At 40.4% G+C, this 26071-nt stretch overlaps 1 protein-coding gene across 3 annotated transcripts in view; it reads right to left on the bottom strand.

The window, feature by feature from the left end:
- Positions 1-26071, bottom strand: part of pde3b (phosphodiesterase 3B) — a 59223-nt gene that overhangs the window by 2665 nt on the left and 30487 nt on the right. For 2 of the 3 annotated variants that reach the window (XM_086025118.1, XM_086025119.1), the window contains 14 exons: positions 16340-16390; positions 13923-14171; positions 12882-13027; positions 11162-11262; positions 9653-9884; positions 9476-9567; positions 9146-9297; positions 8931-9065; positions 8404-8515; positions 8099-8212; positions 7176-7375; positions 3458-3661; positions 3149-3310; positions 596-884 (listed from right to left, as the gene is read on the bottom strand). In XM_086025118.1, coding sequence (XP_085881244.1) covers positions 596-884; positions 3149-3310; positions 3458-3661; positions 7176-7375; positions 8099-8212; positions 8404-8515; positions 8931-9065; positions 9146-9297; positions 9476-9567; positions 9653-9884; positions 11162-11262; positions 12882-13027; positions 13923-14171; positions 16340-16390 — 2239 coding nt within the window. The remainder of the gene's footprint in view (positions 1-595; positions 885-3148; positions 3311-3457; positions 3662-7175; positions 7376-8098; positions 8213-8403; positions 8516-8930; positions 9066-9145; positions 9298-9475; positions 9568-9652; positions 9885-11161; positions 11263-12881; positions 13028-13922; positions 14172-16339; positions 16391-26071) is intronic. The other variant, XM_086025120.1, reaches the window with a different exon arrangement.

The following is a 26071-nucleotide window of genomic DNA, read 5'->3' as shown; positions in this document are numbered from 1 at the left end:
CCTGCCTCAAAATTCTTTTGTGCACCAGGCCAGAGAACCATACCAGAGTTTCATAGCTTCAATTTTTCCCCCAAAATTGTCCACGTCATGTATGTGTATTTTTTTAAGGGGGAGTTCAAAACAGCCCTAAGAACTGCATTTTCCTACCACATTTGCACAGCTTTCTGCACAAACATGCACCTGTTCCTCTTTGAATGGTCATGGGAAACCTTGAAACAGTAAAAACTTAAAACAGCAAAAGAATTATCATACATACTGAAAACAAGGACAGAAGTCAGAGGTTACCTTGCATGCCTCCAAAAGCACACTTTCCCTTTTCTCTGAAATATTGATTAAAGAATTACCATCCCTCTATACATGTCAGATAGGCTATCAATACATTTACAGCAGATTTGTAGCTTCTAATTGGATAAAGACAATTATGGGAATAGATAGATGGGAATAGCATGAATGATTCTTTGTCTGTGCCTTGTGATTGACTGGCGACCAGTCTAGTGTATAACCTGCCTTGCACCCAAAGTCAGCTGGGATAATTTCCAGCTCCTCAACAAAACAAGCAGTAGAAAATGGACATTTGGTTTTACAGTTGACTCACTTGGCCGCAGATCCTCCTCAAGTTCATCCATGTCCTCCTCTTCATCATCATCATCTTCATCATCATCATCATCATCATCATCAGTGTCCGAGTCTACAGGGCCCTCGTTGTCTTCGTCCGATCCATCTCCATTCACCCATTGGCCAGGAAGTAAACCTGCAGCATCGTACGAGTTACAGAGTGGGCCGACTATATGTGTGATGAAGGACTCCTGCAACTTTGCCAACTGTGGGGAGGAGCGGTCCATGAAGGGACTGATGGGTAAGCCCAGGCCCGCTTCTTCATCGCCCTGCAGGTAAAAAGAAAAAAAGCAGATGAGCTAGTGATGGGTTTAAATACTTAAAATAGAAAGAGAAACATGTACTTTAGATGCTCAACATGTCATTTAGACCCAAAAATAGGACATGGCCCTCATTCCCTTAAAATGCATTCACTGCCAATGACAGATATTTACAGTGGGTACGGAAAGTATTCAGACCCCTTGAAATTTTTCACGGCGGCTCGGTGATCGACTGGTTAGCACGTCCGCCTCACAGTTCAGAGGTCGTGGGTTCGATCCCGGCTCCGGCCTCCCTGTGTGGAGTTTGCATGTTCTCCCCGTGCTTGCGTGGGTTTTCTCCGGGTACTCCAGTTTCCTCCCACATTCCAAAAACATGCTTGGCAGGTTAATTGGACACTCTAAATTGCCCCTAGGTGTGATTGTGAGTGCGGATGTTTGTTTATCTCTGTGTGCCCTGCGATTGGCTGGCAACCAATTCAGGGTGTCCCCCGCCTACTGCCCGAAGACTGCTGGGATAGGCTCCAGCACTCCCCGCGAACCTTGTGAGGACAAGCAGTATAGATAATGGATGGCATTTTTCACTTTCTGTGTCATTGCAGCCATCTGCCAAAATCAAAAAAGTTCATTTTATTTCACTCAGCACCCCATCTAGACAAAAAAACTGTAATGTAGAAAGTTTTGCAAATTTATGAAAAAAGAAAAACAGAAATATCATATGGTCATAAGTATTCAGGCCCTTTGCAGCGACCTTCATATTTAACTCACATGCTGATTGGACTTGATTAGGAAAGGTCTATATAAGACCTTACAGCTCACAGTGCATGTCAGAGCAAATGAGAATCATGAGGTCAAAAGAACTGTCCAAGGAGATCAGAGACAGAATTGTGGCAAGGCAGAGATCTGGCCAAGGTTACAATAGAATTTCTGCAGCACTCAAGATTCCTAAGAGCACAGTGGCCTCCATAATCCTCAAATGGAAGAAGTTTCTCTTCCCGGACCTGGCCATACAGGCAAACTAACCAATCGTGGGAGAAGAGCCTTGGTGAGAGAGGTAAAGACGAACTCAAAGATCACTGTGGCTGAGCTCCAGAGATGCAGTAGGGAGAAGGGAGAAAGTTCCACAAAGTCAACTGTCACTGCAGCACTCCACCAGTCGGGGCTTTATATCAGCGTGGCAAGACGGAGGCCTCTCCTCAGTGCAAGACACATGAAAGCCCGCGTAGAGTTTGCCCAAAAACACATGAAGGACTCCCAGACTATGAGAAATAAGATTCTCTGGTCTGATGAGACAAAGATTGAACTTTATGGTGTTAATTCTAAGCGGAATGTGTGGAGAAAACCAGGCACTGCTCACCATCTGCCCAATACAATCCCTAAAGTGAAACATGGTGTTGGGAGCATCATCTTGTGGGGGTGTTCTTCAGCTGCAGGGACAGGAAGACTGGTTGCAATTAAAGGAAAGATGAATTCAGGCAAGTACAGTGATATCCTGGAGGACAACCTCTTCCAGAGTGCTCAGGACCTCAGACTGGTCCAAATAATCACTTTTCAACAGGATAATGAAGCACACAGCTAAAATAACAAAGGAGTGGCTTCAGAACAACTCTGTGACCATTCTTGATTGGCCCAACCAGAGCTGTGACCTAAATCCGTTTGAGTATCTCTGGACAGACCTGAAAACGGTCCGTCCATACACCCTTTTTGTGGACGGACGGACCGTTCCGTCCCAGGTCTGGTTTTCTGTATGCCAAATTGCGATGCAAAGGGGTCCCTTCTTACAGAAGAAGCTTATTTACTTATTATTTTGGGGGCTTTTATCCTTATTTACAGCCCTTTTTTTTTTTTTTTTTTACAGCTGCAGTTATTTCTTTTAAAGCACTCTATAAATAAAATTGAGTTGATAGATGATTTTAAATGTGTTAAAAAGTGTGTGGGAGACATAAAACTATATTTAAAGAAATGTATACATGTGGTCTGGAATGGCAGATTTTCACCGGTCACAGGTTGGTCTGCAAGGTATCCTTGCTACAAACGAGGGTTCATAGTACCCCACTATTTTTGTGAAATTAGTGTACATTTGGTTGGTGAAATAACCGTAGTCCATGCGTCAATATATGCGGCTTATATGTTAACATCCCAAGAGAGATGATAAATACGTTTAACGTGTCTGAAATATACTGGACATGTGCTATCAAAAAGGGCTCTTTCTTTGAGGAATATGACCATTTAGCATAAGGATGCCAGTTAACAGGATGGCATTTAGCTCATATTACCTGCTCATAAAACTCATTGACAATGCCTTCGGTCCATTTCAAATGCAGGTCGCGGACTTTGGCCGGTCCGTTGATGTCTGCCAGCTTGATACACACTTGGCACACCAGCAGTCTGTCATTCTCATTGGTCCAGTCAATTCCTGGACTGTTCACATCATTGACCTTGAAGTCAAACAAACAGGACCCTCATTAATCTCATCTGAATCATCTATCCTTAACATCTTCCTAATGGTTCAATAAATTAAACTAAATTAAAAACAGATGGCTATCAATTCAGATCATGTAATGAATGAATGAATGAAGAATGACCTTGGAATTGAACTCAGCCAGGAAGTCAAAGTGCTTCTTGAGGTCTGTGGCTAGAATGGCCTCAATAACCAAGAAGCGAAAGCGCTTGAACTCCACATGATCAAGGTTGACCAGGAAGTTGAACTCTGGCCGGGATAGGTAGAGGTTCCAGGCCGACGCAGCGTGATGGTTCTCCAGCACGGAGCGGTCATTATACAGCACCGCCTGTGTTGTAAACGAGGGGAAGGAAATATGACACCGAGACTTCAACACAATCTGATAAAATGAAACGTGTCAGATTTTGTGTTTCTGGTTAACCCCATATAAATGTAAGGTGTTTTGTAGGCTTTCTGTTTTCCTTTCTGACAGAAGCCTGATGGTTTTGTGCACTGACTGGTACTTCGCACTGTTCATAATTCGATCCACCTTGTTTAAAGCGGAAGTCAACCCAAACATAGTTTTTTCAAGAATATGTTCCCAGCAGGCGCGCTAGTTGAAACACGATATTCGGATTATTTTTGCGTTTGTGGAATACAAGTTAAGCAGCAAAATGCACTCGTTTTTAGCCATTTCTGGGGGCGGCCATTTTGTCTTGTGTCAACTGAAAATGATATCACAACTGCTCACGACAACCAATCACAGCTGACCTGTTTTCTGAATCTGAGCCGTGATTGGTCATTGTGAGCAGTTGTGATGTCATTTTCAATTGACAAAAAAAAAAAATGGCTGCCCCCAGAGATGGCTAAAAATGAGTCGATTAACATTTATTCCACAAACACAATATTTATCAGAATGCCCTGTTTCAACTAGTGTGCTTGCATAGAACATATTCTTGAAAAAAAAATGTTGACTTACCCTTGGATCCAACTCTCGCTGAGGAAAAATAGCCACCAGGCATAATGCATTACCATTCTTTACTGTAGGGATGGTGTTTTTTTTTGGTCACGAGCTTTGTTGTGTTTGCGCCACCTTTTGGAAATCACTGCCAAAAAAATTCAACTTTGTTTTTCTTCGGGTGGAACTGGGGGCTTAGAGAAGGTGGAGGGAATTGTGAACAGTTCCAAATAGCAGCCAGTGTTAGCAAAAATATTTTTGCTTCTACTAGAAAGCTAAGAAATGTGTCAGGAAAAGCCTACTAGAACATCTGAAATTGATTTAGGGTTAAATGGTTACTTTAGGTAGTGGCAGGTCTGTGCTGACTCTCATTTAACATGATTTTGAATGTAATTAGCTAATTCTGAGAGTGTGCGCACTTGTATAAACCATATTATTTCAGTTATTGTTACATCCTATCTCAAAAAGATATTTTTGCACAGGTTATAGGTCACATTATTGGCGGAAAACGTTTTGAAATTATTTCGATTTAATTTTTCATATCTCAAAAACCTGACATTTGAACAAGGGTGTGTAGACTTTTTATATTTACTGCATTATGGTATTAACCTATATGACACATCTATAGATGTTATCCATATAGCATAATATATGCATTGACATGTAGATTCCATTAATGAAACAAGATAAAACTACCCTTTGTTCGATTAATGTTGCAATGCAACTGCCGCGTTTCTGAAGCAAGACACTTCGATAGGCACACTTTCCAGCACCAAAGATCTTTTGTCAGACATGTTTGTCCAAATCATTGATCAATAGGTTCAGGGTCCCCTGTCTTTGCTCTTAACCCACTTTCCTATTTGAACAGGGGCACATAGCTGACCTCATCAACTTTCGCATCACAGTGTGAGACAGACACTGAACATGTGGATTCCATCTCTTAACAACAAAATATCCTTTCAGCAACATATTCAATAATTAAACGGACACATTTAACATGGTGAACAATCCAGACCAAAAAGTAGCGGGTGCTTTGTTAGCCCACGTTCCACTCTTCCATCCAAATTCAATAATTCTTCCATGTGGCTTTATGTGTGATATTCATGACAGTAGAGTGTAAACTTTTGCCAAGACAAATGAATAAGATTCCCTTGTCCACGTTCTTAAAATGGATATGATCCAATTGAATGACTTTCTCTTTACTATGGTTGTCGTGCCATCCCATTGCTCAGGCAAACTGAGATTACCGCATGCAAGAATGAAGGAATGGCATCTTTATGAAACCTAAAATAGATTGAATTTGAGTCACAAGGTGTGCAAAGAGGAGTCATATCAGGTTAACAACGACTATCTGGTTAAACCTTAACCATGAGCATCAATGTGAGGTTTCTTTAGGACGCCGGACATCTGAGGACACCACTGTGAAGAAGAGAAACACTAGTGGAGTGTGTAATTACATTGATTCAAAACAGAAGAGGCAGAAAATGGAAGCAGTCAATGCCGTGCGGATCCCTGTGCAACGCACCCGTGAGCTTTTTGTTTGTTGGTGAGTGCATTAGTGGATAAAGAAAGATGCTATTCTGTATATTATTGTTTGATATGATGATCTTTGATATGGATATTCAGCAATCAGAAAAGACAGCACAAATCAATGCAAGAGGACCCCCCTTCCAAAGTGACTTATTCAAGTTTCCTATATACAGTACAATGTTCCCTCTAAGATGCGCGTGAGCAATTGCGCACTGCTCTCACCCTCTTAGCGCACACGATGATGCTGGCGCGCACCACGTACACCCATTAAATTTCCACACTTATTCCTTTATTTCCACCCGAGTTTAACCTACAAACAGGACCGACCCATTCCCACTTCCCTTACATTTTCAGTAGTGTTTATTCACTGTTGTTTGAAGCATAAATTGACACACGTAGACTCATATGCACCACTGACGAGACGCTGCAGGCGACATGCAGCTCACTCCATTAAGGAAGTCCAAACATGGGCGTGTTTGCAAGTCGCTTAAATGATGCTCTTTCATGCGTTTCAGACGTCAGGTGGCTCGAAATATTTATGTTTTATTAAATGACATGTTTTCCATTTTTGATGAGTGGACAATGCGACCATATTTATAAAAATTGTAATGAGACTTAATTATGCTTAAAATGGCCAATGTGATGAAATAAAAGTAACAAACTCTAATTTTATTTGTGTCACAATTCACTATTCAATGATATGTTCTATTTTAATATATAGGTGGTTTGATTTTTTGTTTTGTTTTTGGTATCATACCTGCATCATTGAACTGGTTATGATCTCAGGTTTTGGGCAGCTGTGTGTATGGCTGCTGTTGCTCACCGTGGTTCAAGGAATGCTCAGGGAATTTGTGTAAAATAGATATATATACATCCGGCTTGACTGACTAAATCAACGGCACATTTGAATAGTGGACGAGACTAAGCGAGAGGCAGCGATGAAGCGCACCTTGTCAGCTCACATATAGTACACAGTGGAAAAAGTAAATCCACTTGTGCCCTTGTTGGTCAAGGTCGCGCAGGGAACCAGTCACCGCCTTTTATGAGTGCCTGCATCTATGTACAAAGCCTCCGAGTCAACTCATATCTTTGAAACAATGCGTCTTTCTGCAATATAGCTCCCGATATGGCTGTGTTGTTTCATTTTTTATTTATGCTTCTGAAAAATCCGCAATGCACCGAGCGCGCGAAAGTTGAAGCGCGAAGTAGAGAGGATAACAACAGTAGGCTCTGGGTTTTTTTTGTGCATTCACCTATTCCTGGCTGTTTATCTAGTCTACAGTCACACAATAGAATAGATGTGCCATTCTAATTTACATGTGTGAACTTTACTTTTCTGTACACATGTAAACTTTAACTAGCACAATTAGTTTACCTGAGGTGCATTAGTGGCAACTAAAAAGGCATTAGTGCGACCAGGGTGGTCATAGTCGTGCATTGCAGCTGCTACATAGAGGGCCATAAGCTCCAGAGCTGGGATGTTCCAAGCCAGGCATCCATAGCTGTCATCTGATCTAGAGGAACTCTTGGAAGAGGCGTATGATATCCTGCCAGGAGAGATCCCGCTGTCTGAGTCTGGAACATAGAGTGTTGATAGACATGTCAAAGAGTCTTCAGATTTCAACACCAAGATCCATGTGTCAGTGGTACCCACAATATGTTATGTATAGCTTATTTAAAAAATGAATAAATAAATAAAAGATTTTCAGGTACGTGTTAAATATACAGTACAGCGGAACCTCTGAGGATGCGCCAATTCAAAAGTGACCAAATTGTTCAAGAAAAAAAAATGCCTCATTTCTCAAAAATACAGAGTTTGAACCATCATCAAAGAGGAGTAACTTTATTTTATTCATGTTATTTTGTTATGTAGCGGTTAACGTTTCTCTGCATTTATACGACCATTTAGAACAGGGGTAGGCAAAGTATGGCCCGGGGTCACACATACAGCCCACTCTGGTAATTAAACCAGCCCACCAAGCATTTACATGACAAAAAGTCCTGTATTATATGTTCCACTCATTTAGCCGTAATTTCCATTAATTGAGCTAACAGTAATTTAATTGATTTTGTTAAAATTAGAACATATTAGCAAAATCAACAATTTTACCATTACATATACTTAATCAGTCATTTAAAACACTGTCTGCAAAATATCAAAAGGTTATTTCTGATGAGAAAAGTGATTCAATATGCAAACAATGCAGAAGTTGGCCAAATTGTGCCTTTTAGGTTCCACTCTATATTACTTGAGGCTTCTTTCATACTATTTGCTATGGGGTGCTCAGTTAAGTTCACCTGTGTCACTTCCGGTCACATGCTCACTATGGATCTGCTGGAACCCAGGGATTGGTCGAGTGGTCAGGTACCAGACAGCATGGAGCACATCAGTAGCATGGACTCGGTTATGATCTGTGAGCATTTCATCCAAAGCAGTAAGCCATAAGTTGACGGCATTTGGCCACACGTTCAACTTTGCAACACACGGGCTACTGAGCTCATCCAGCAATAGACATGACCACATTGTGATGACACATGAATAAACAGTTAACAAACATGAATCTTGAACATTTCTGGAGGCCTAGTGCAGTGTGAACACTCACAGGGAATGTCCCTGTAGCCATTTTCCAGAGCAAAGAAGTATGTCATGAACTCCCTCACAGGGATCTTGAATATTTCAAACAGACACGTATCCTGGAATAGGGTGTAAGTCACCTGGGGAAATACAGACCATCTTTACTGAAACACACATCAGAACACAAGGTAACCACAGCACCGCCTTCAGTTAAAAGCTAGCATATGCAGTTCAGTAACATTAAAATCTGCCTAGAGCTACAGTACGTGTTGTCAGTGCGTTGGCTTCAGTTACAATTTCAAGTTAAAAGAAGCACAATTTGTAAAAGTGCTTACACTCATTAAAAGTAGCCGGTTAAGTCTTCTTCCTAAGATCCATATTAGCCTAGCATTGAAAAATGACTAGTTTTGACTACATTTACACTTAACAGACGTGCTGATGGAAACAAACAAACTACACTGAATTGACCTTTTCGATATTTACCAGGAGGGGACAAACATAGTGACCACAGCTTCAGAGCACAACAAAAACACACAAGAGTATCAGAGTACTAACATAGCTGAGTATTCTTCCTGTCTTTCCTCCTGTTTTGTCCACCAGGTCAAAAATCTGGAAGTTCCAGGTATTCATCCTCTCCATGAGGGCCTCATGGTCTTCCAGCATCGGGTCTAGTCGAAACTCCTGATCACCCTAGAGGAGACCAATGAAGAATTATTCTGTTTCATTGTGGACACTCAATATGGTTGCTGTGACTCTGGGATATCATTTACCCCCAATTCCTGAGTCTGCTTCTCTATGCTGGGGCTCTGTTCCTCCTCAGCGTCACCCTGCTTCCCTGTGCTCGCAGTCTCTCCAGGCAGGTCTACTTCCATGCTCTCCTCCCTGATTAAAGGCTCCCCCAAGAACTCTGGCCCTTCTCCTGCTTCCCCCATGGAAAGAAAAAAATATATAATTTAAATTGAATTCACTTTTTGATAGACATATTTCAAATTTGAGTCACAGACACACGTAGACATACACGCACACACGCACCCCCACACACACCCATTCTACCATCTCACTGATACATAATGTCTAATATTAGGTGTAATTCTATTTACCTGAGCGCCTGCGTTGGGCCTCGTTGAGGAGGGGCTGATGGAGATCCCCTGAATCGCCATGGGAAACCCCCTTTGGCATTTGACGCCCGCAGCTGGCGTGGACAAGTCAAGTCTCGTGCATGACTATAATTAAACAATTATGAGAACGAAATTCCTAGTACTGTATTTTTTTTTTACCTGGTGCAAAGAGGTAAAGTGGAGCTGCGGAATGCCTGCTGGAAGTCACACGAGCTGAGCGTATAGCCCAAAGGCTTGTGCAGGTTCAGGTTGACACTTGGCTTTGTCAGGAAGTCCGCTGTGTCAGGGAACTCCACAGGCGACCGAGTGACCAAGGACGATGAAGAACCTGTGGTTACAGCTGAAAGACTGTGGCTGGGAGAGGTGACGGGACTCAGACTAGGAGAGGTCCCTGATGAAAAAGAAAGAAAGGGAGGGGCTTATTAGTCAAAACATGTTGAGTGTATTTGTTTATTTGTCTAGGATTGTATACAGAAAAAAAATTATTGGAGAGTAAAGCTCTGTGCTGTATAATAGCTTTGAGGCTAATTCCCATGTATAGTTCCTTTGGCAAGTAAGAAATAAAATTAAGAAAAGGTTATAGAAATTAAGTCAAGCGAACAAGATTATTTTTGGGGAAACCTATCCGGCATTATTCGTTAAAAATCTCAGCTGTGAGGGGTCTACGCTCTGAAGCAAAAGCAATGAAAGCACTACATTGGTGGCAGCTGGTGGTCTGGTTGCTGTTAGTTTTATTTTACTGATTGTGTTTCTGAGTTGTCCCTTTGTGTCGACAGTCCTCAAATGCACCTGCTGCACAGTCAAATGTTTTACTGAAAATATGTTTGTGTTTTTCTTCTGCAGCCAAAATAGCCCAAGTTAGTCTACTTTGCCGTTATACTTCGCCTGTGTTCCCCAACATTGATTGTTGTGTGTAAATGACAAAAGGACAGTTTAATAACTTTATACAGTATGCAGTACATATAAACTGATTGTATTAATATTTTCTTGCCCATTTTTAATGTTCTAGCATGCTATTTACAATGCCAGGTAATACTATTGATGAGCATGAGCATCATGTGAAAGTGGCTTGTTTGTGTTGAATAGTTTAACTGCTAACAACAATTGTGTATGTAACATGGAGTCATGATTGTGTACCTGTAGATGCGTGGTTTTCTGTGCTTTAACCAGTATTAAGTGCTTTTCCACTGCCAGTGGCTTAAATACGCAATTACAAACACCTTGTCTTTTAGATAGGGGCGTTAATTATTCATGGCTTTTCACTGTTTACGACAAGGCCCAGTTGCTACCCCTAGTCACGGTATACGCACATATACACAAACTACAATATTTACACCTGTACAGTAAACAAAGTACATTTTTACAAATGCACCGACATGGAATGAATTACTGGTACTCATACAGATCTAGAGCATTGGAAAAAATTGTTTAAAGTCGATGCTGACAGGCTTGGTTTCTATAATTTGTAAGGGATTTTTAAAGGAGTTTTACTGCAATCTAGAGGTCGCCCTTATTGTTCTATTATCAGAGGTCAGGTGCACTAGGGGAGGTGCGGGATCATGAGTCATTTTAAAGACCAGACATAAATATGAACACACAACCATAGTTTCAAATATGAACTCTTTGTTCAAAGTTGAAGTGTGTCAAAGTTCTGCAATTGGGTCCCACCTGCTCTCCTGGACCCTGTGTGGTAGGTAAGGGTGACAGAGGAAGACCTCTGCTTGGGAATGGTGAGCAGGTTTGCATTTGGCCCATTGGACAGTCCTGAGCTGGATACAACAAACATAAACAAATATTGTCAACCGTTATCATCAGTCCTTTCACTTCGGCCCAATTACCGTGCAGCTAGACGGAGAAACACTGGCATCCTGTGGAGGAAGATAGTAACTACAGTTTTGTGATTTTTTTTTTTCTTCAATCGTTGAGTCATTCTCCAGGTATCACTCGCTTCCTTTAAAAGAAGTCTAAGTTTATGTTCAAATGATAAATTACATTTCAAATATCAATAACGATCTACCCTGGATTATAAAAATTAGATGTGTGGGAACAAAAGCAACCTAACTTTTTAGTATTGATATAAATAATACTAATCTTTTCATCTCTACAGAGGAGCAATGTGGAGGATGCAGAACTATTTTGGGGAAATGAGGCGAGGCTTTTCCATCTCCACGGAGCAGTCTACTAAAGATGAGTGCATGTCATTGCCACGCACAATAAATGAACCGTCTGCGTGGCTAAATTACTACTATCATCACAAATGTCCACGTTATTCTTCATGTTTCAAATGGGATTAAAGTCAAATCTAAAGTCAATACTGTTACTCAAAACAGCTTTGCAGATTCACGGACGATTGTCAATCTCCCTACCAAGTACTACCCTGCTCAAAGCACATAAAGGTTTTGATGGCGTATGGGTCGGACACATGCAACCTGTCCATTGAGACTGAGGTTGCATTGCAAAAAAAAAAATCAGACACATACATATCTGATCTAGGACGACAAATGAAAGTCACCTGAGTCAGATTTGAAAAAATAAATTAAATTGAGGCGTTCCGACTGTCAATTTTGTTATTTTTTAAAAATCAGATAAATGTGATATATGGGTAAAAAAAAATCCGATTTGGATCACATTTGCCTGCAGTCTGAACGTAGCCTAAAGGCCTAGATAGACCAAAAAGCTGGCCAACAGTGACAGACGCTTAACCCCCTGTGGCGTCCGGCCGGCTGTCGGCACGTCACGCTGGAGGAATACGCCATAACGACAGACAGCGACGCTGACCATTAAAGTACCTTTTGCGCATGCACAACATGTAATACCCTTCCATACCATCGGCGGCGGTAGTCACCATTTCTCATTGTTGGAAAAATCCAACCGGAAAGCTGTTGGCCGGGGGGGATTATAACAACGTAAACAATGCATTCGGCTATATTCTTCGCTCACGATGAGCTCCCACACGAAGTAAACCATCACGTTCTTGACATGGTATTGTGAAATACTTACATTGTCAACCCTCGCTCTTGTACTTGTAAGAAGATAAAGGCAGCGGAGGCGTGCTCACTGTTTTTCCGCATTTGTCACTTCCCGTTGGTGCTCCGAGCGCTGATTGGCTAGCTAACAGCCAATCAGAGTGACCAAATGTCCCGACTGGCGACACCGATTCAACATGCGTAACCGCCCCCAAGACGCTTACAGATGGGTTACGACACTACGACCGTGGCCACTACACCAAACAGACAGCAAATTCAGACGCCACGACGCTTCACGACCCCCGATGTCGGTTTGGTCTATCAGGGCCTTAAGAGAGTGGAGCAGCTGCAAAAGACTGCTTTGTTTGGGTGTGCAGCAATGTGGCTGTGTGACAAGAGCAAAGACTGTGTTGTGTTGATACCTAATCAAGTTGAGGTCAGGGTGGGATCTCTTGCTGGTGTTACGTTCCCACCGTGACGAAAGTGGGTCGAGAGGAGGCAGCACAGAAGAGGAGGTAGAGCTCCGCCTGGGCTGAGGAGTAGGGAGGCTGTTTCTGCTGCTCAAACCCTGTAAGAGTAAATCTTGTTTAGAATGAATACATATTATATCAATATACTTATGCATAAAACTTTGTTTGATTCTAAGTTGTCTTTATTATGACAAAAAGCTACCTTCAGACTTCTCATCTTACATATTATACTAAAACTTGCCAACCGAGGGTTCCATCATTTCTAACTTTGCCCAAGAATATAGCAGAAAATATAATAAAAAGTGAAGCCAAAAAAGTCAACCCACAAATTTTCGTTACAATATGTGGCTCAGTTAGAAACCAATCATTGCTCAGCTTGCCAATGTCACATGACCAAACTCAGGCAACAGGTGAGCCGTGATTGGTTGTTACTTGAGCCCTGAGCAACTGTGATGTCATTTTCAGTCGACAGCAAGTGACAAATTGGCCGCCTCCTGCGGCGTATAAAAATGGGTGGATATTGCTGCTTGATTACAATCGCCCACCCCTACGTTACAATGTACTCAAAAACAGTCAATTGTTTTTCTAAATTTAAATAAGTAAAAAAATCGAAAATCAGTAATACTGACTGATATGAAATACTTTTTAAACATTTTTCAGCCACATCGCCCACCCCTAGTAAGTATATTATGTTTAAAAAGGAGTTTATTTAATGTTTATATATATATATAATACATATTATATATAATATATATAATATATATTATATATATAATATATATCATATTACATATATATATATAATATATATTATATTATATATATATATTATCTATTTATATATTATCTATTTATATATTATCTATTTATTTATTATATATATATATATATATATATATATATATATATATATATATATATATATATATATATATATATATATATATATATATATATATATTATATATTTATTTGTCTAATGTGTATACCCACCTTAATGGTTTTGCGTTCACTCCTCTCTACTGAGACATCCACCTCATCACAGGGGTAAAAGCCAGGGAATGGGGTGAAAGGGTTGACCCGGGGGCGACATGACCCTGAGAAGGTCCCCATGAGGCTGGAGACGCTGTGCAGGGTTGAGATGGTGCGGGGCGACAAGGACGAATCCACCAACAGTTCTGACACCAGGTTTCTGGCCTCGTTGATGACTGACAGGTCAACGCCATTGCCGCTCGCCGCGCCCTGACATGCAATAAAGGGGAGTAGAGTCAAGGCAGCATCAGAGCTCTTCGACAACGCATACATGTTTGACAGGAGACATAACACGTTTCACTCAGTAAGTCCAATGGTGCAATGTGCATGTAACCATTTCTACAGTTGAAGACTGTTCATTGTATGCAAACACCTCATTTGAAAACAATGCACTCTCACTTTTACAAAAATAGTCCTGAGTAAATGACTACCGGTAAATAATATAATAAGCAGTACCTTAATTAAGATATAGACTGCTGGTGGTAGGTCTACAAGAATTCAATTATCAAAAAAGTCAAAGCAAAATTCTGCCTGGGATCTTAGCAGGGATCAGTTTTCCGTACAGATGAATGTTACTGCAGTCACACGCACCACTGAGTGTAGAAATAAGGAGAAAAGAGCCTGTAAGAACTGAGAATGTACATTATTTGGGATCGCTTTCAATCACTTTAATGATCAAACGACAAAAAAGCAATACCGATAGCAGCCAAAGTCGTCAAATATAGGTCCAGAAAGTAAAAACTCAAAACCCTGCCATAGGTGCTTCTACTCTACGGGCAGGTAAACTAGCTCCCCAGGAGTAGAATCACCTTGGCTAAAGCCAAACTATGGAAGGTTTTTAACTATCTGGATCTGGATTTTACACCTCTGATAGCAATACAGTACACTCACACTGAGTCGCTCATCATTAACAGCAAGCTAACTTTAAACTGTCCTTTGCTGACGCCCACGTCACTCACTAGTTTAAGCCCTTAGCTGATGGTCCTGTCGGAGACAAGCCGACGGAGGCACCAACTACTCCGGACCTTTTGCAAATGCGTGAAAAGTAGTACACCCCTGCCCCATCCATGCCATCGGAGTTAGTATAGCCAGCTGTGTCTAAATAGCTTCCCATAACTTGCCTTGCATCACCCGATCGGCGTAGCCTTTCGAATAACGGTTGTCTTTTTTTTGTTTCTCATCTGTCCAGCCAGCCATTATGTCCATAGAGGAGATGTGAAAAATGGACGAAATGTATTTAGTTCTGCAGGAAAAGCTTCGATTTTCACTGTTTGTCCGCATTCGTCACTTACCGTTCTGGTCCAGTGCCCTGATTCGCTAGCTGACAGCCAATCACAGTGATCATTTGTCCTGGCAGCCCGACCCGATTCTACAAGTTGAATCGGCCAAACATGCCCCCGAGACGCCCCGACAACGGCTCTGACTTTACGCCGTTGCAGGTCACATCAAACAGACGACTTGTATCGACTTTCCGACGGCGGATTAACCTAATTTGCATGTTTTGGGATTGTAGTAGGAAAACCTGAACAAACCCACACACATAGATGGGGAGAACAAGCAACACAAAGACGGTCCAACGAAGCAGGATCTCCTAACTGTGCAGCAGACTTGCTAACCACTACCTCACCATGCTGTTGTAACATTATAACTATTGCTATTTCATTCTCAGTGTGACTCTAGTACCCTTCAAACAATCAAATAAAAGTAAGTCCAAATAAGCAATAATTTCATCTTGAAAAGTGTCAACTTGCTTCTAAACGTCATCATATAACACTGTTTAAAATGTGAAACAAAATATTTTCTTTAAGATCGGGCTCATTTGGAATGTTTGTATTTGGATTCATACTGTATATTCTTCAAACAATAGTGTCTCTGTATTTGCTTTCTGTGGAATATGTTAGTTCCACACCAATTGCACACGCTGGCAGCTCCTTTATTTTAATTATTTTACATTTTAAGAATAGTAGGAGTCAGTAAATCTCATTAATGTTAAAATAATATCTAATACCAGAACATGACTATTAATCTCTTAGTGTACACCCAAAAAGTGCTATATAATAAATCAATAAAACAGGAACAGAATTGGACTTTGGGCCGTGGGAGCAAAATTCTTTGACAGAGTAAACAAATAGTTCTTAGAGGAGAGGGAATGTCTGAGTGTGATAAAATGTGGCAAGTCAACAATGTCAAGGTCATTATGTCCCAGCTTTGAAACAGTGTGTGTGCATGCGTGTGTGCGTGTGTGTGCGTGTGAATGCGTGTGCGTGCGTGCACAAGAGTAAAACTACCAGCGACTGGTGACTTGAAGCCAATGTTTATTAGGGTCAATAAGCATGTTTGATAGAGTATCTGTGTGTGCAATGAGAGACATTACTGACCTGATACTGTGGTTTGTACCAATGCTTTAGATCCCAGTCCCACAGGATCATCTGAAAAGGAGAGTTACAACATTTCTTAGAAAATAAGTGGGTGTTCGTACATAGCGGGCATCATAAAATTTACAAGATAAAACAAATGCTACGTTGCAAATTTTCACAGTGAGGCCCTGGAAGGTCAGCGTTAAGACACCTTCTGTTAGTCCATTCTTGTTATATAAATACACAATGTAGTGCAAGTTTACATGAAGGATTTGATGCACAGCACGATACACTAATGCATGCTGCCTTACTGAAAGCAGACTGAGGAAGAAAAGTAAACCACTAAAACCACAGCGGTGCATCTACAATGGAGCTATGGGGCTCTTATCTGGCAGCAACTACGTCAATCGGCCACATTTCCATGCTATCTGTTGGTAACCAAACAGTGCTTGCGCTCCAGAACAGAATACAGTCAGAGTTAGAGCAGGTTGCGTAACACAACACCGCTGGGCCTCAAATGACCCAAACTGCTGTCTGGATTATGACTAACTTGACGTAGAAATCTCCATGTAATATAACACTTGAACTTTGTCGTCAAAGCACATGAGCTTATCAGGTTTTGCTTATTTTGAATGGCAAACTGAATTTTTCTGAAATTAAAACAATCTTGTGGGCCAATCTCTAGAATTGGAGGACATTTTCTGTCCTGCATCATGGAACTTCAAATAATCCATGCATAACATGCAGAAACATGCACATGTTGTGTAACTGTAGTTACCCCTGAAAGGACTTCTTTTGACATAAAGAGAGTCATCTCATATTTTTTATCAACCATAATGATGTGTATTACTCAAACCAATGCAATCCTGTTACTCGTGTTATCCGGATTATTTATTTTTTTAAATCATATTGCCAAGTTTGTTCCTGACCAGTTAGCATAGCAGCTAAAAACGTTAGCATGTACTCTAACATCAGGATTGGTTGGTAACCATGTTAAATTAGAGTAACACTAAAATTAAATCATTTTCAAATTAAGTCATTTTCAAATACAATTTGACTTTATTGCAAAGGATTTATTCAGCAATGCTGTTGAAATATGTTTTTAGGTGCCTCAGTGTCTGTAATGGTGTTGCACCAAGCAACAGCAAAATATGAGATACGACAACATATCTGATGAAAAGTGAAGCTGAGCTGGACGAATCAAATTATTTGTTGATCTGTTCCTTGTTTTTCTTGAAAACATAGCAAATTCTAAAATAAATAGTCACTTTTTCAAAAAATGTTAATACCTAAATTGTCCTAAATTTCAGGAATGCCCAATGTATTTTAACATAACCTTAAGATAAGATACATATGGTTCACTGTCTGAAATACAGGCCTTTAAATAGTCCCTGTAGCCGAGGCACCATCCAGCTTCACTCTTACTAGCCACAAGAGGGCAAGACACACACGTTTGCTTATCCGACACTTACAGTATGCCTTAGTGCAGTGTTTCCCAACCTTTATTGACATTTTATCTACACAACTCAGAGCACAAAATGGCACAAATGTATATACGCCGTATGTACTGAAATAATTATTATCCTGATCTTAATGGTATTTAGTCCCAAATGAGTAGTTGTTGAATGCAAAGCTATTACTCTGTTGTATAAATGGTAATGAGTGGATAGATAAGGGTTAATTGTACGTTAAGCTATCTAGAGAAAGCGCATTTAATTGCTCTGCCTGACACAATACATCACAGGCAGAGAAAGAGCAACAAAGAAAAAATGTGTCGTGGATAAATATGAATTTTCAGTTAAATTCTGTGAAACTGAATAACTTTCTGGGGAACACCCGATGGTCACTCATGGCACACTAAAGTGCTGGTGCACAGTCGTTTGGAATCACTGCCTTAGTGAGATCTAAATGACAAGGTTAAGTAAATGAATATGTGTACATGGCATGATTTGCATTGACCCGAACTTTATTAATTATAAGGTAGTGTAAAAAAGAATAAAGAAAGAGGCATCCAAAATGTAACAGTAATTCAAACAAATACATTTCCATACAAAATGTGTTTTTTAAGGAAGTGTGTAAACGAGCATCACATGCTGCATGTGACATGAACACAAGTCCAGATTAGATTGTTCCATAGATGAGTGGCACAATCCCATCCCATCTAATCACGCGCTGCTTCATTGATCAAAGCGGCATGTTGGATGTTTGTCATCAGAATCTGGACAATGCCGCCAAACATTTAATATGCCAAATAAGCCCTGCTATGGCAACCTGACACAGAGGCCGGTAAAGTGTGGAAGGGAGAAAAAAACCATGGCAACGAAATGGCGGAAGACGGCCAGAGGACTGAGTAGGGCTGTTAACTTGTTGGCCTTCTTGTCTACGGAGCAACATGATGGATCTGGAACAAGCCAGTAAATGTGAAGTCAAGCACATCAAGAAGGGAAGGAATTTAGTTTGTGAAGATCATAGGATTTAAAACAGGAAGCAGGAAAAGATGAAGACTCCTGGCGACAGTTACTGTATATTTTCTACTGAGCCTTTCATTCATACTAGGGCTGTACCGGCTAGTCGACGTCACCGATGACGTAAATATGTCCGCCAAATCTCAGCTTGCGCAACATGCCGTCGACGGTGAGTGTCGATGACGTAAATATGTCGGCATGACGATCCGATCTGGGTCGCATTTGCCTGCGGTGTGAACCTAGCCTAATTCTTTCCACCTCACTGCATTCCATGAAAATAAGTTGAACAGCCACATATTTTGATTGGGAATTTTGATGTGTTTCAATTTATGTATTTCGTTATTTCAAATCATTTTACTGTGTGTTCTATACAAAATATGATATGAATATGAAATATTAAGAATACGAGGAAAAAAGATAACAGAAAATTGGCATTAATTTCATGCAATTTATGCTAAATTATAAAAAAATGCTACATTTGGATATATTCTTTGAAATTGTCTGTCAATGTTTTCATGCCAATTTCATGTATCAAAAGTACTCCTGGTATCAGTACTTGGTATTGGTGACTGCTCAAGAGTTGAGCACTCCAATTGATCAGAAAAGATGGTGATACCATTACCACCTAGGTCACAACACACAGCTTAGTGTATGTGCTGAAAAAAAAAAGGGGGGGGGTGATCTTTCGATGGACAGGAGATATTTTCTCCAGTGATGTTATGACAACATGACATGATGGTATAGTTGAGGTGACAGCCAACTAAGCTGTTCTCACATGCCAACATGCTTGCATAACAACAATACAATACTTCTCACACACATTTGGGTGTACAAGGACATGCTTGCATTCTGAAGTCATAGGAAAACATGTCAACACCTCCACTTGCGCTTGCCTCTCACTACATTGCAAGTGTCCAAGTTTGTGCATTTACCATTTGATCAATGTAAAAAAAAAATGGGTAGCACATTGACAGAAGCACACAAAAAACATGATGGCCTTCGACCACAAAGCCAAAAAAGCAGGACATTGGGGGGAAAAAATAAGCAATCAACATGAGCACAGTCGTAAATCTCTCTTAACAGGATCTCAGTGAACTTGTGCAAGCTATAAGAGGGCCGGCTCGTTGCACCTGTGTGTCATATTGGCGAGGCTGTAGCACTGTGGTGTGAGAGGACGGACCTTGCTCAAACTGATAAAAACATGCTAACTAGAGCGTGTGTGAGCGGGAGGCTGGGCCAGAGAAAAGGTATCAATGGCAGGCAGGACATTTGTATGGAGGAGGGTGACCGTGCTGACGTCAGCCTGCAGCGACGCACGCTGATAATGAGGACTGAGCTCCGACTGCCAAGACACGCACAGTCACAGGAAAGAAAAAAAAATGATAAGGAAGAGAACATAGACAATGAGGAGAGGTCTGCAGTTTGTGTGAATGTGTTTTTCTGTTCCACAAGTTCCGCAAGACTGGTGAGGGAAAATAGATAATTGGGCCAAATTTGGACAGTTTCACTTAGGGGTGTACTCACTTTTGTTGCCTGCAGACATAATGGCTGTTAATTTTGGGGGTCAGTCAATTTACACTTATACAACCTGTACACTGACTACTTTATAGTTTAGCAAAGTGTCATTTCTTTCATGGTGTCCCATGAAAAGCTATGAAATATTTAGAAAAATATGAGGAGTGTGCTCACTCTTGTGTACTGTAGCTTGGACTTGCCAGAATGAGTCATGTCATAAAACACAGTGCTAAAGCACTGACTTATTGGCCAACAGTGTGATCCAAGGAGGAAGTACACTGTCTATGAACCTCTGATGTATGCCACATTCCCAATACATTTGTATTTATATTGCTGACATGTTTTCTGACATCCGTAAAAAATTTAATTTACAAATAATGACCAATTGAATCAAGTTAGACCCTAACGTCGAACACAATTTGCTCTGAGATCTGGATCAGTAAAATGATTCAGATTGAAAAAAAAAAAAAAAAAATCTTCATAAAATAATGCCAATCTAAGTGTCTAACTATCACCATTAACAAATCTTTAGTATCTGGAAAGGGAATGTTTTAAAAATCATGTTAACATGTTCAATAGCCACATAAGTGTTAGTATTAGATGGAAACGAATAAAAAAATGATTCTCTCTTAACTTTATCTGCAAATGAGGATATGTGTAATAAAGGTTGCTCTGTAGATAGTTGCGCAACATTTTTCTCATCTTTTTAATGTCGTACAATTTAAGAAGTTAACCAATGTAATACTCAAAGTCAATAAAATAATCCTTTGAAGACGAGTGATGACATGTACAGTATAGTAGTTAAGGTAAGACAACCTGCCAACTACACAAAGAACAGCGCAAGCTGAGATTTGAAACTGCATCCCAACATTTACACAATACCAAATACAAAAATCCATCAAATGTGTTGGCAAGGCAAGGCAAGTTTATTTGTATAGCACATTTCATGCACAAGTGCTTTACATAAGACATCAAAAGCATTACAGAAAGAGAAATAAAACATTAAGAATTACAAAAATCGAAATCACAAAGAATGTTCATTAGTTTAAAATGATTAAAAGCAAGTAAAATGATTAAACGCAAGATAAATAAAAAAATCAAATAAAAAAATACTGTGCAGATTTCATTCATAGGTGCATGAGAACTCGGCCTGTCACAAATGATTATTTTGCTAGTTGACTAATCACTAACAGTAGTCGCGATTAGTCAACTAATCGGATAATATATCAAGCGCGACAAATCGCAGCAGCAAGCTGCTGCTCTTATAATAAGCATCTTTCTTTTTTTTTTTTTTTTGCACTATAACAGAGTACCGGTATATTACAACACACTTAATTATGGATGTTATTGTTATGTGATGCCGATGAGTGGCACATATGTCGTTTTTGTGTTGAGTGCTGATATTTCCCAGTTCATGAACGCATCACTTCGTTCGCGCGTGAGAGAAAGAGAGAGAGAGCAAGCGTGCGCTTCCTACTTCGATGTCCACCACAGGCATAAACACACAGAGCTTTGGTTGTTAATCAATGCGGGTTTACTGAATAATGGCTGCTTAATCCATAGAAGATGCTACGACGTGTTAGCGTACCAAACAGGAGCGTTACATCAGAGCTGCTTAATCCATAGAAGATGCTACGACGTGTTAGCGTACCATTCAGGAGTGTTACATCAAAGCTGCTTAATCCGTAGAAGATGCTACGACGTGTTAGTGTACCAAATAGGAAATATAGAAGTTGAACAAAAGAGGACCAAGAACTGACACCCTGAGGCACACCACAGGTCATAGCCAATCTATCAGATTCATAACTGCCAATTTAAACAAAATAACTCCAGCCTTCCAAATAGGACCTAAACCATTGAAGAACTGTTCCAGAAAGACCAACCCAGTTTTCCAGCCTATCCAACAGAATGTTGTTGTCTACGGTATCAAATGCAGCACTAAGGTACAGCGGAACCAGAACTGATACTTGACCAGAATCAGTGTTCAGCCTAATGTCATTTAACACTTTAGAGGTGCAATGATTTAATCGACAATGATGATCCAAGATGCCAAAATTAGGATTTTCTTTGCTTTGAGTGACAGGTCCATAGAATGACCTTATAAATAATGTCATTATTTATATTTAAGAATACAAGGTTATGATATGTGTAATAAATAATGAGACTAGTGTTACTTGTGTCCAACTGCTGTAAATGGTTAGAGTACATAAAGGTAAAAAAACAAAATCAAAAAATCTGCAAATATTAGCTATTTGTCCGATTATTTTGACCGATGTTTGAAGGGCAATAATCGGACGATTATATGGGGCGGCCAATTAATCGGTCGGGCCCTAGTTTAAATTGATATATTGCTCCATCTTCTGCTTGGCTCAGTGATCAATTATCGTTTATTTTTTTAACTTGCTCAAACCCAAAATCGTTATGATCGTATAACGCCTTGTTGCAGCCCTAAAAATGTGTTGAAAGTAAGAAGAATTCAGAGCACTCTACAAGCAGCTGTCTGGAAAGTGTGACGCCAATGAATGTTCATTAGCCCCCAAACAGGAAACAAGAACACGAAGTGTATTATTTTTCCAGTCATAGAGCCCTGGAAATGAACCCTAGACTCTCCCAATGACTGCATCTTATGATGTTTGCTATGTTAATCTGCTGTTTTGTTTTGTTTTTGCTTCATTCATTGTTTTTGTGGGCCAACTGATTTTCTAGTCCAATAATTGTATGTCATGTGAAGTAAAAGATTAATATACCCACTGGGTTGAACAAGAATGTTAGGAAGACATCTTGTCATCCGATCTTACATCACTCCATTCTTCCAGTGCAATCAACATGTAATGGACATGACTGAAGGCTTGTCCAAATCAAACGTTCATGATGCTCCAGTGTCGGCAGGGCTACCTGGCAGGTCCGTGAAAATTCTTTGACAAGGGAAAATGACTAAGCAAAATGTAATCCCCTTTGCTTTTTTCACTCAACTTTCAGAAGCTGTCTACTCACACTGTACAGTGCGCTTATTGCTAGTTGGAATGGACTAGGGCTGGGTGAAATGGCTGAAAAGTATATCACGATCTATATATACTGTATATCTACCTATCTATCCATCTATCTATCTGTAAAAAAAATCTCAATATTTTTTCAAAAAACTTGATAACGATCATTTGATGATATTCTACAAAAATATTGTAAATCTGCACTTCACAGAACAATTATGGATGGACAGTGTTTGTGAACAATAGCTCTTGTTTATATTTTAAATTGCTTAATACAGATTCTGCAAAACAATGATATTCTATGGCAATATTTAATAATGAAGAACTAAAAATTATGTCTAGACTTACATTGATTTTTGAGAATATTTACGTCATTTAAATGTCTCCTATTATTTCATAATGATATAACATATATAATGACATTTTGAACTGCAGTAAGTACTGATGCACCCCTAGCAACTAACTACGAGAGCAATCAGAATGAGAAAAAGGTGTTTCCTATAACAATCAGAATGGGAAAACACACTTATTTGATATGTGATTCATGTGACGGTGTATTAGTGTCACCTGGCGAGAGAAAAAAAAGACGTCATGACAACACCCATTCTCATAGAATAGCCACCGTATTCGGAATAAAGTTGAACAACATAACTGCAACTTACCGAAAAGTGCATCTGGCCACTCATTCATCACTGTTATATGTAGACTTATGACTTTATTCATGTTTGGGTGTATTCTGGCATCACACTAATAAGCCGTCGTAGTTTGTGCAACATGCCTCGGGAATACAGGCTAGTTATGAATGATGCAAACTACAGGCGTGTAAACTGAATGTTAACCGAACATCCATGCTGTCACGCTTGACTTGTTCGCTAAAGTATTGTGTGTGTGCAGGCGGGCGTGCGTGCGTTTGTGTTTGTTGGCTCAACTCGGCGACTGTTTTCTGAGTGTGTGTGTTTACTAAGCTTTTGTTTAGCGTGCTTGGGGGGTCGCCAAGTTTTCCTTGTAATCCATATGGCTCGTGGCGGAACAGAATTGCTCTTCACGGTGACTGTTTTGGCACATCTAACAATGTTATTCCCACCGACGTCAGTCTTGTCAACCCCAAACCATTTACAGATTACGGACTATGTGGACTCGCGCCTTGCTATGATTCCCCGCTGGACACTCCTCCATATTTGAAACATAGCTCGGCTGCAGTGCGAAGAGAGTCACGTGACTGGGTCCTGCCTGCTGATTCGGCAAATGATTATCACTTCCTCTGCCGTCAATGCACACTGCATTTGTCGAATGACGATTACAGCATTTTCTCATATTTTGTGGCCATCCACTGACTCCTTATGCTTTTCGAGGCAGTATTAATACTCGCTAATGTAAATTTGCACATTGTGAAAGCAAGATTGACGATGATATCGACGACGATATATATCGCCCACCCCTACTGTACAGTGTGCTTGCTGCGCTAGTTGGAATGGACTAGGCCAAATGGCTGAAAGTATATGGATGGATGGATGGATGGATGGATAGATGGACGGACGGATAAATAGATAGATAGATCGAGAGAGAGAGAGAGAGAGAGAGAGAGAGGGAGAGAGAGAGACACAGAGTTTATGTAATTTTATTTCAATATATTGTCGCTGTCCTGTGAAAAACACTTAGGTCAATGTTTTTCCCTTTTGTTACGTTAATGTTTGGACCGAAAACGGTACTTAACTTTGGAAAACATGGAGACTGTAAAGTGCCCTGTTACGGTTTGTAACTGTCTACCCAAGAGAAACAGAAACGCAAAGTTGTCAAAGGCCAATTTGAAATGTTTTCAAGAGCAGACGCTATTCAACTTGAGGTTTGCAGCTGGGTTTCAGATGTAGTCCAATAACGTTACGCCTCGTTCAAATCAAATTGTGATTCGACAAGTACTGCGTAGCGTTACTTGAGACAAACATTTCAGCTCGGCATTGACTAACACTTGCCAGACACAGCGGAGCTCACAAGAACAACAAGCGCAACACACAGGCCGACATGAATGCCACAATCTGACTAAGGTCAGCCCTTAGACGTCAGTGATGAACTTTTTACCACAATGGTATGTTTCATGTTCAAACCGCCCATAACTTTTTGCGGGCTACATCAAAAGTCCGCAGGCGGCTATCAGTGTTGCCAAAACAGGCCTTGTACACTACTTGCAGCATTACGCCAAGCAAAAATACACCGCAACGATGCATTTGAGTGGGACACAAGCATTCATCCTGGTATCTGTTTCTCCTCTCTGCTAATTGAATTGCGAGCTGTCGAGGAAGCTACAAATTGAAGTAAAATGGAAGAATGTGAGCGCACAGCTTGAGGATAGTTGAGTTAGACAGGATTTATTTGGATGAGCTATTTGAAGCTGCGCCTTTTAAATTTACAGTAGAACCCGCACATTCAAATCCAACTGTCAAATGAATGGTACGCTGCTCAAGTAAACGGTTTCTGTTTTATTGTGTGAACATGGAAGAGCTCATATAATTCTGTGTCCCTATATATAGGTGCTGACAGTTTTATCTGAGCTTGCATTTTCTGCCACACCGGACCACAGCAATTCAACATCATCCAAACCAACGATGGGACACATGACGCATGTGCAACCTCTGCAGAGCACTTCCAATTGTTTAGGAGAAGTGCCATTGCGCCATTACATTACATGAAATAAAAAGTGTCGCACCTAACTCTTATCAAAACAGAGTAATCTGCCATCGTTGTCTGATTTAACTTTGGAACTCCAGTTGTCTAGTTGTATTTCAAAAATT

The sequence above is a fragment of the Filicampus tigris genome, chromosome 3, assembly GCF_054856515.1.
Source record: "Filicampus tigris isolate MCC_2025a chromosome 3, RoL_Ftig_1.0, whole genome shotgun sequence".
NCBI lineage: Eukaryota > Metazoa > Chordata > Actinopteri > Syngnathiformes > Syngnathidae > Filicampus > Filicampus tigris.
Note: the sequence above shows the minus strand (reverse complement) of the source record. Positions and strands in the feature narration are given on the sequence as shown.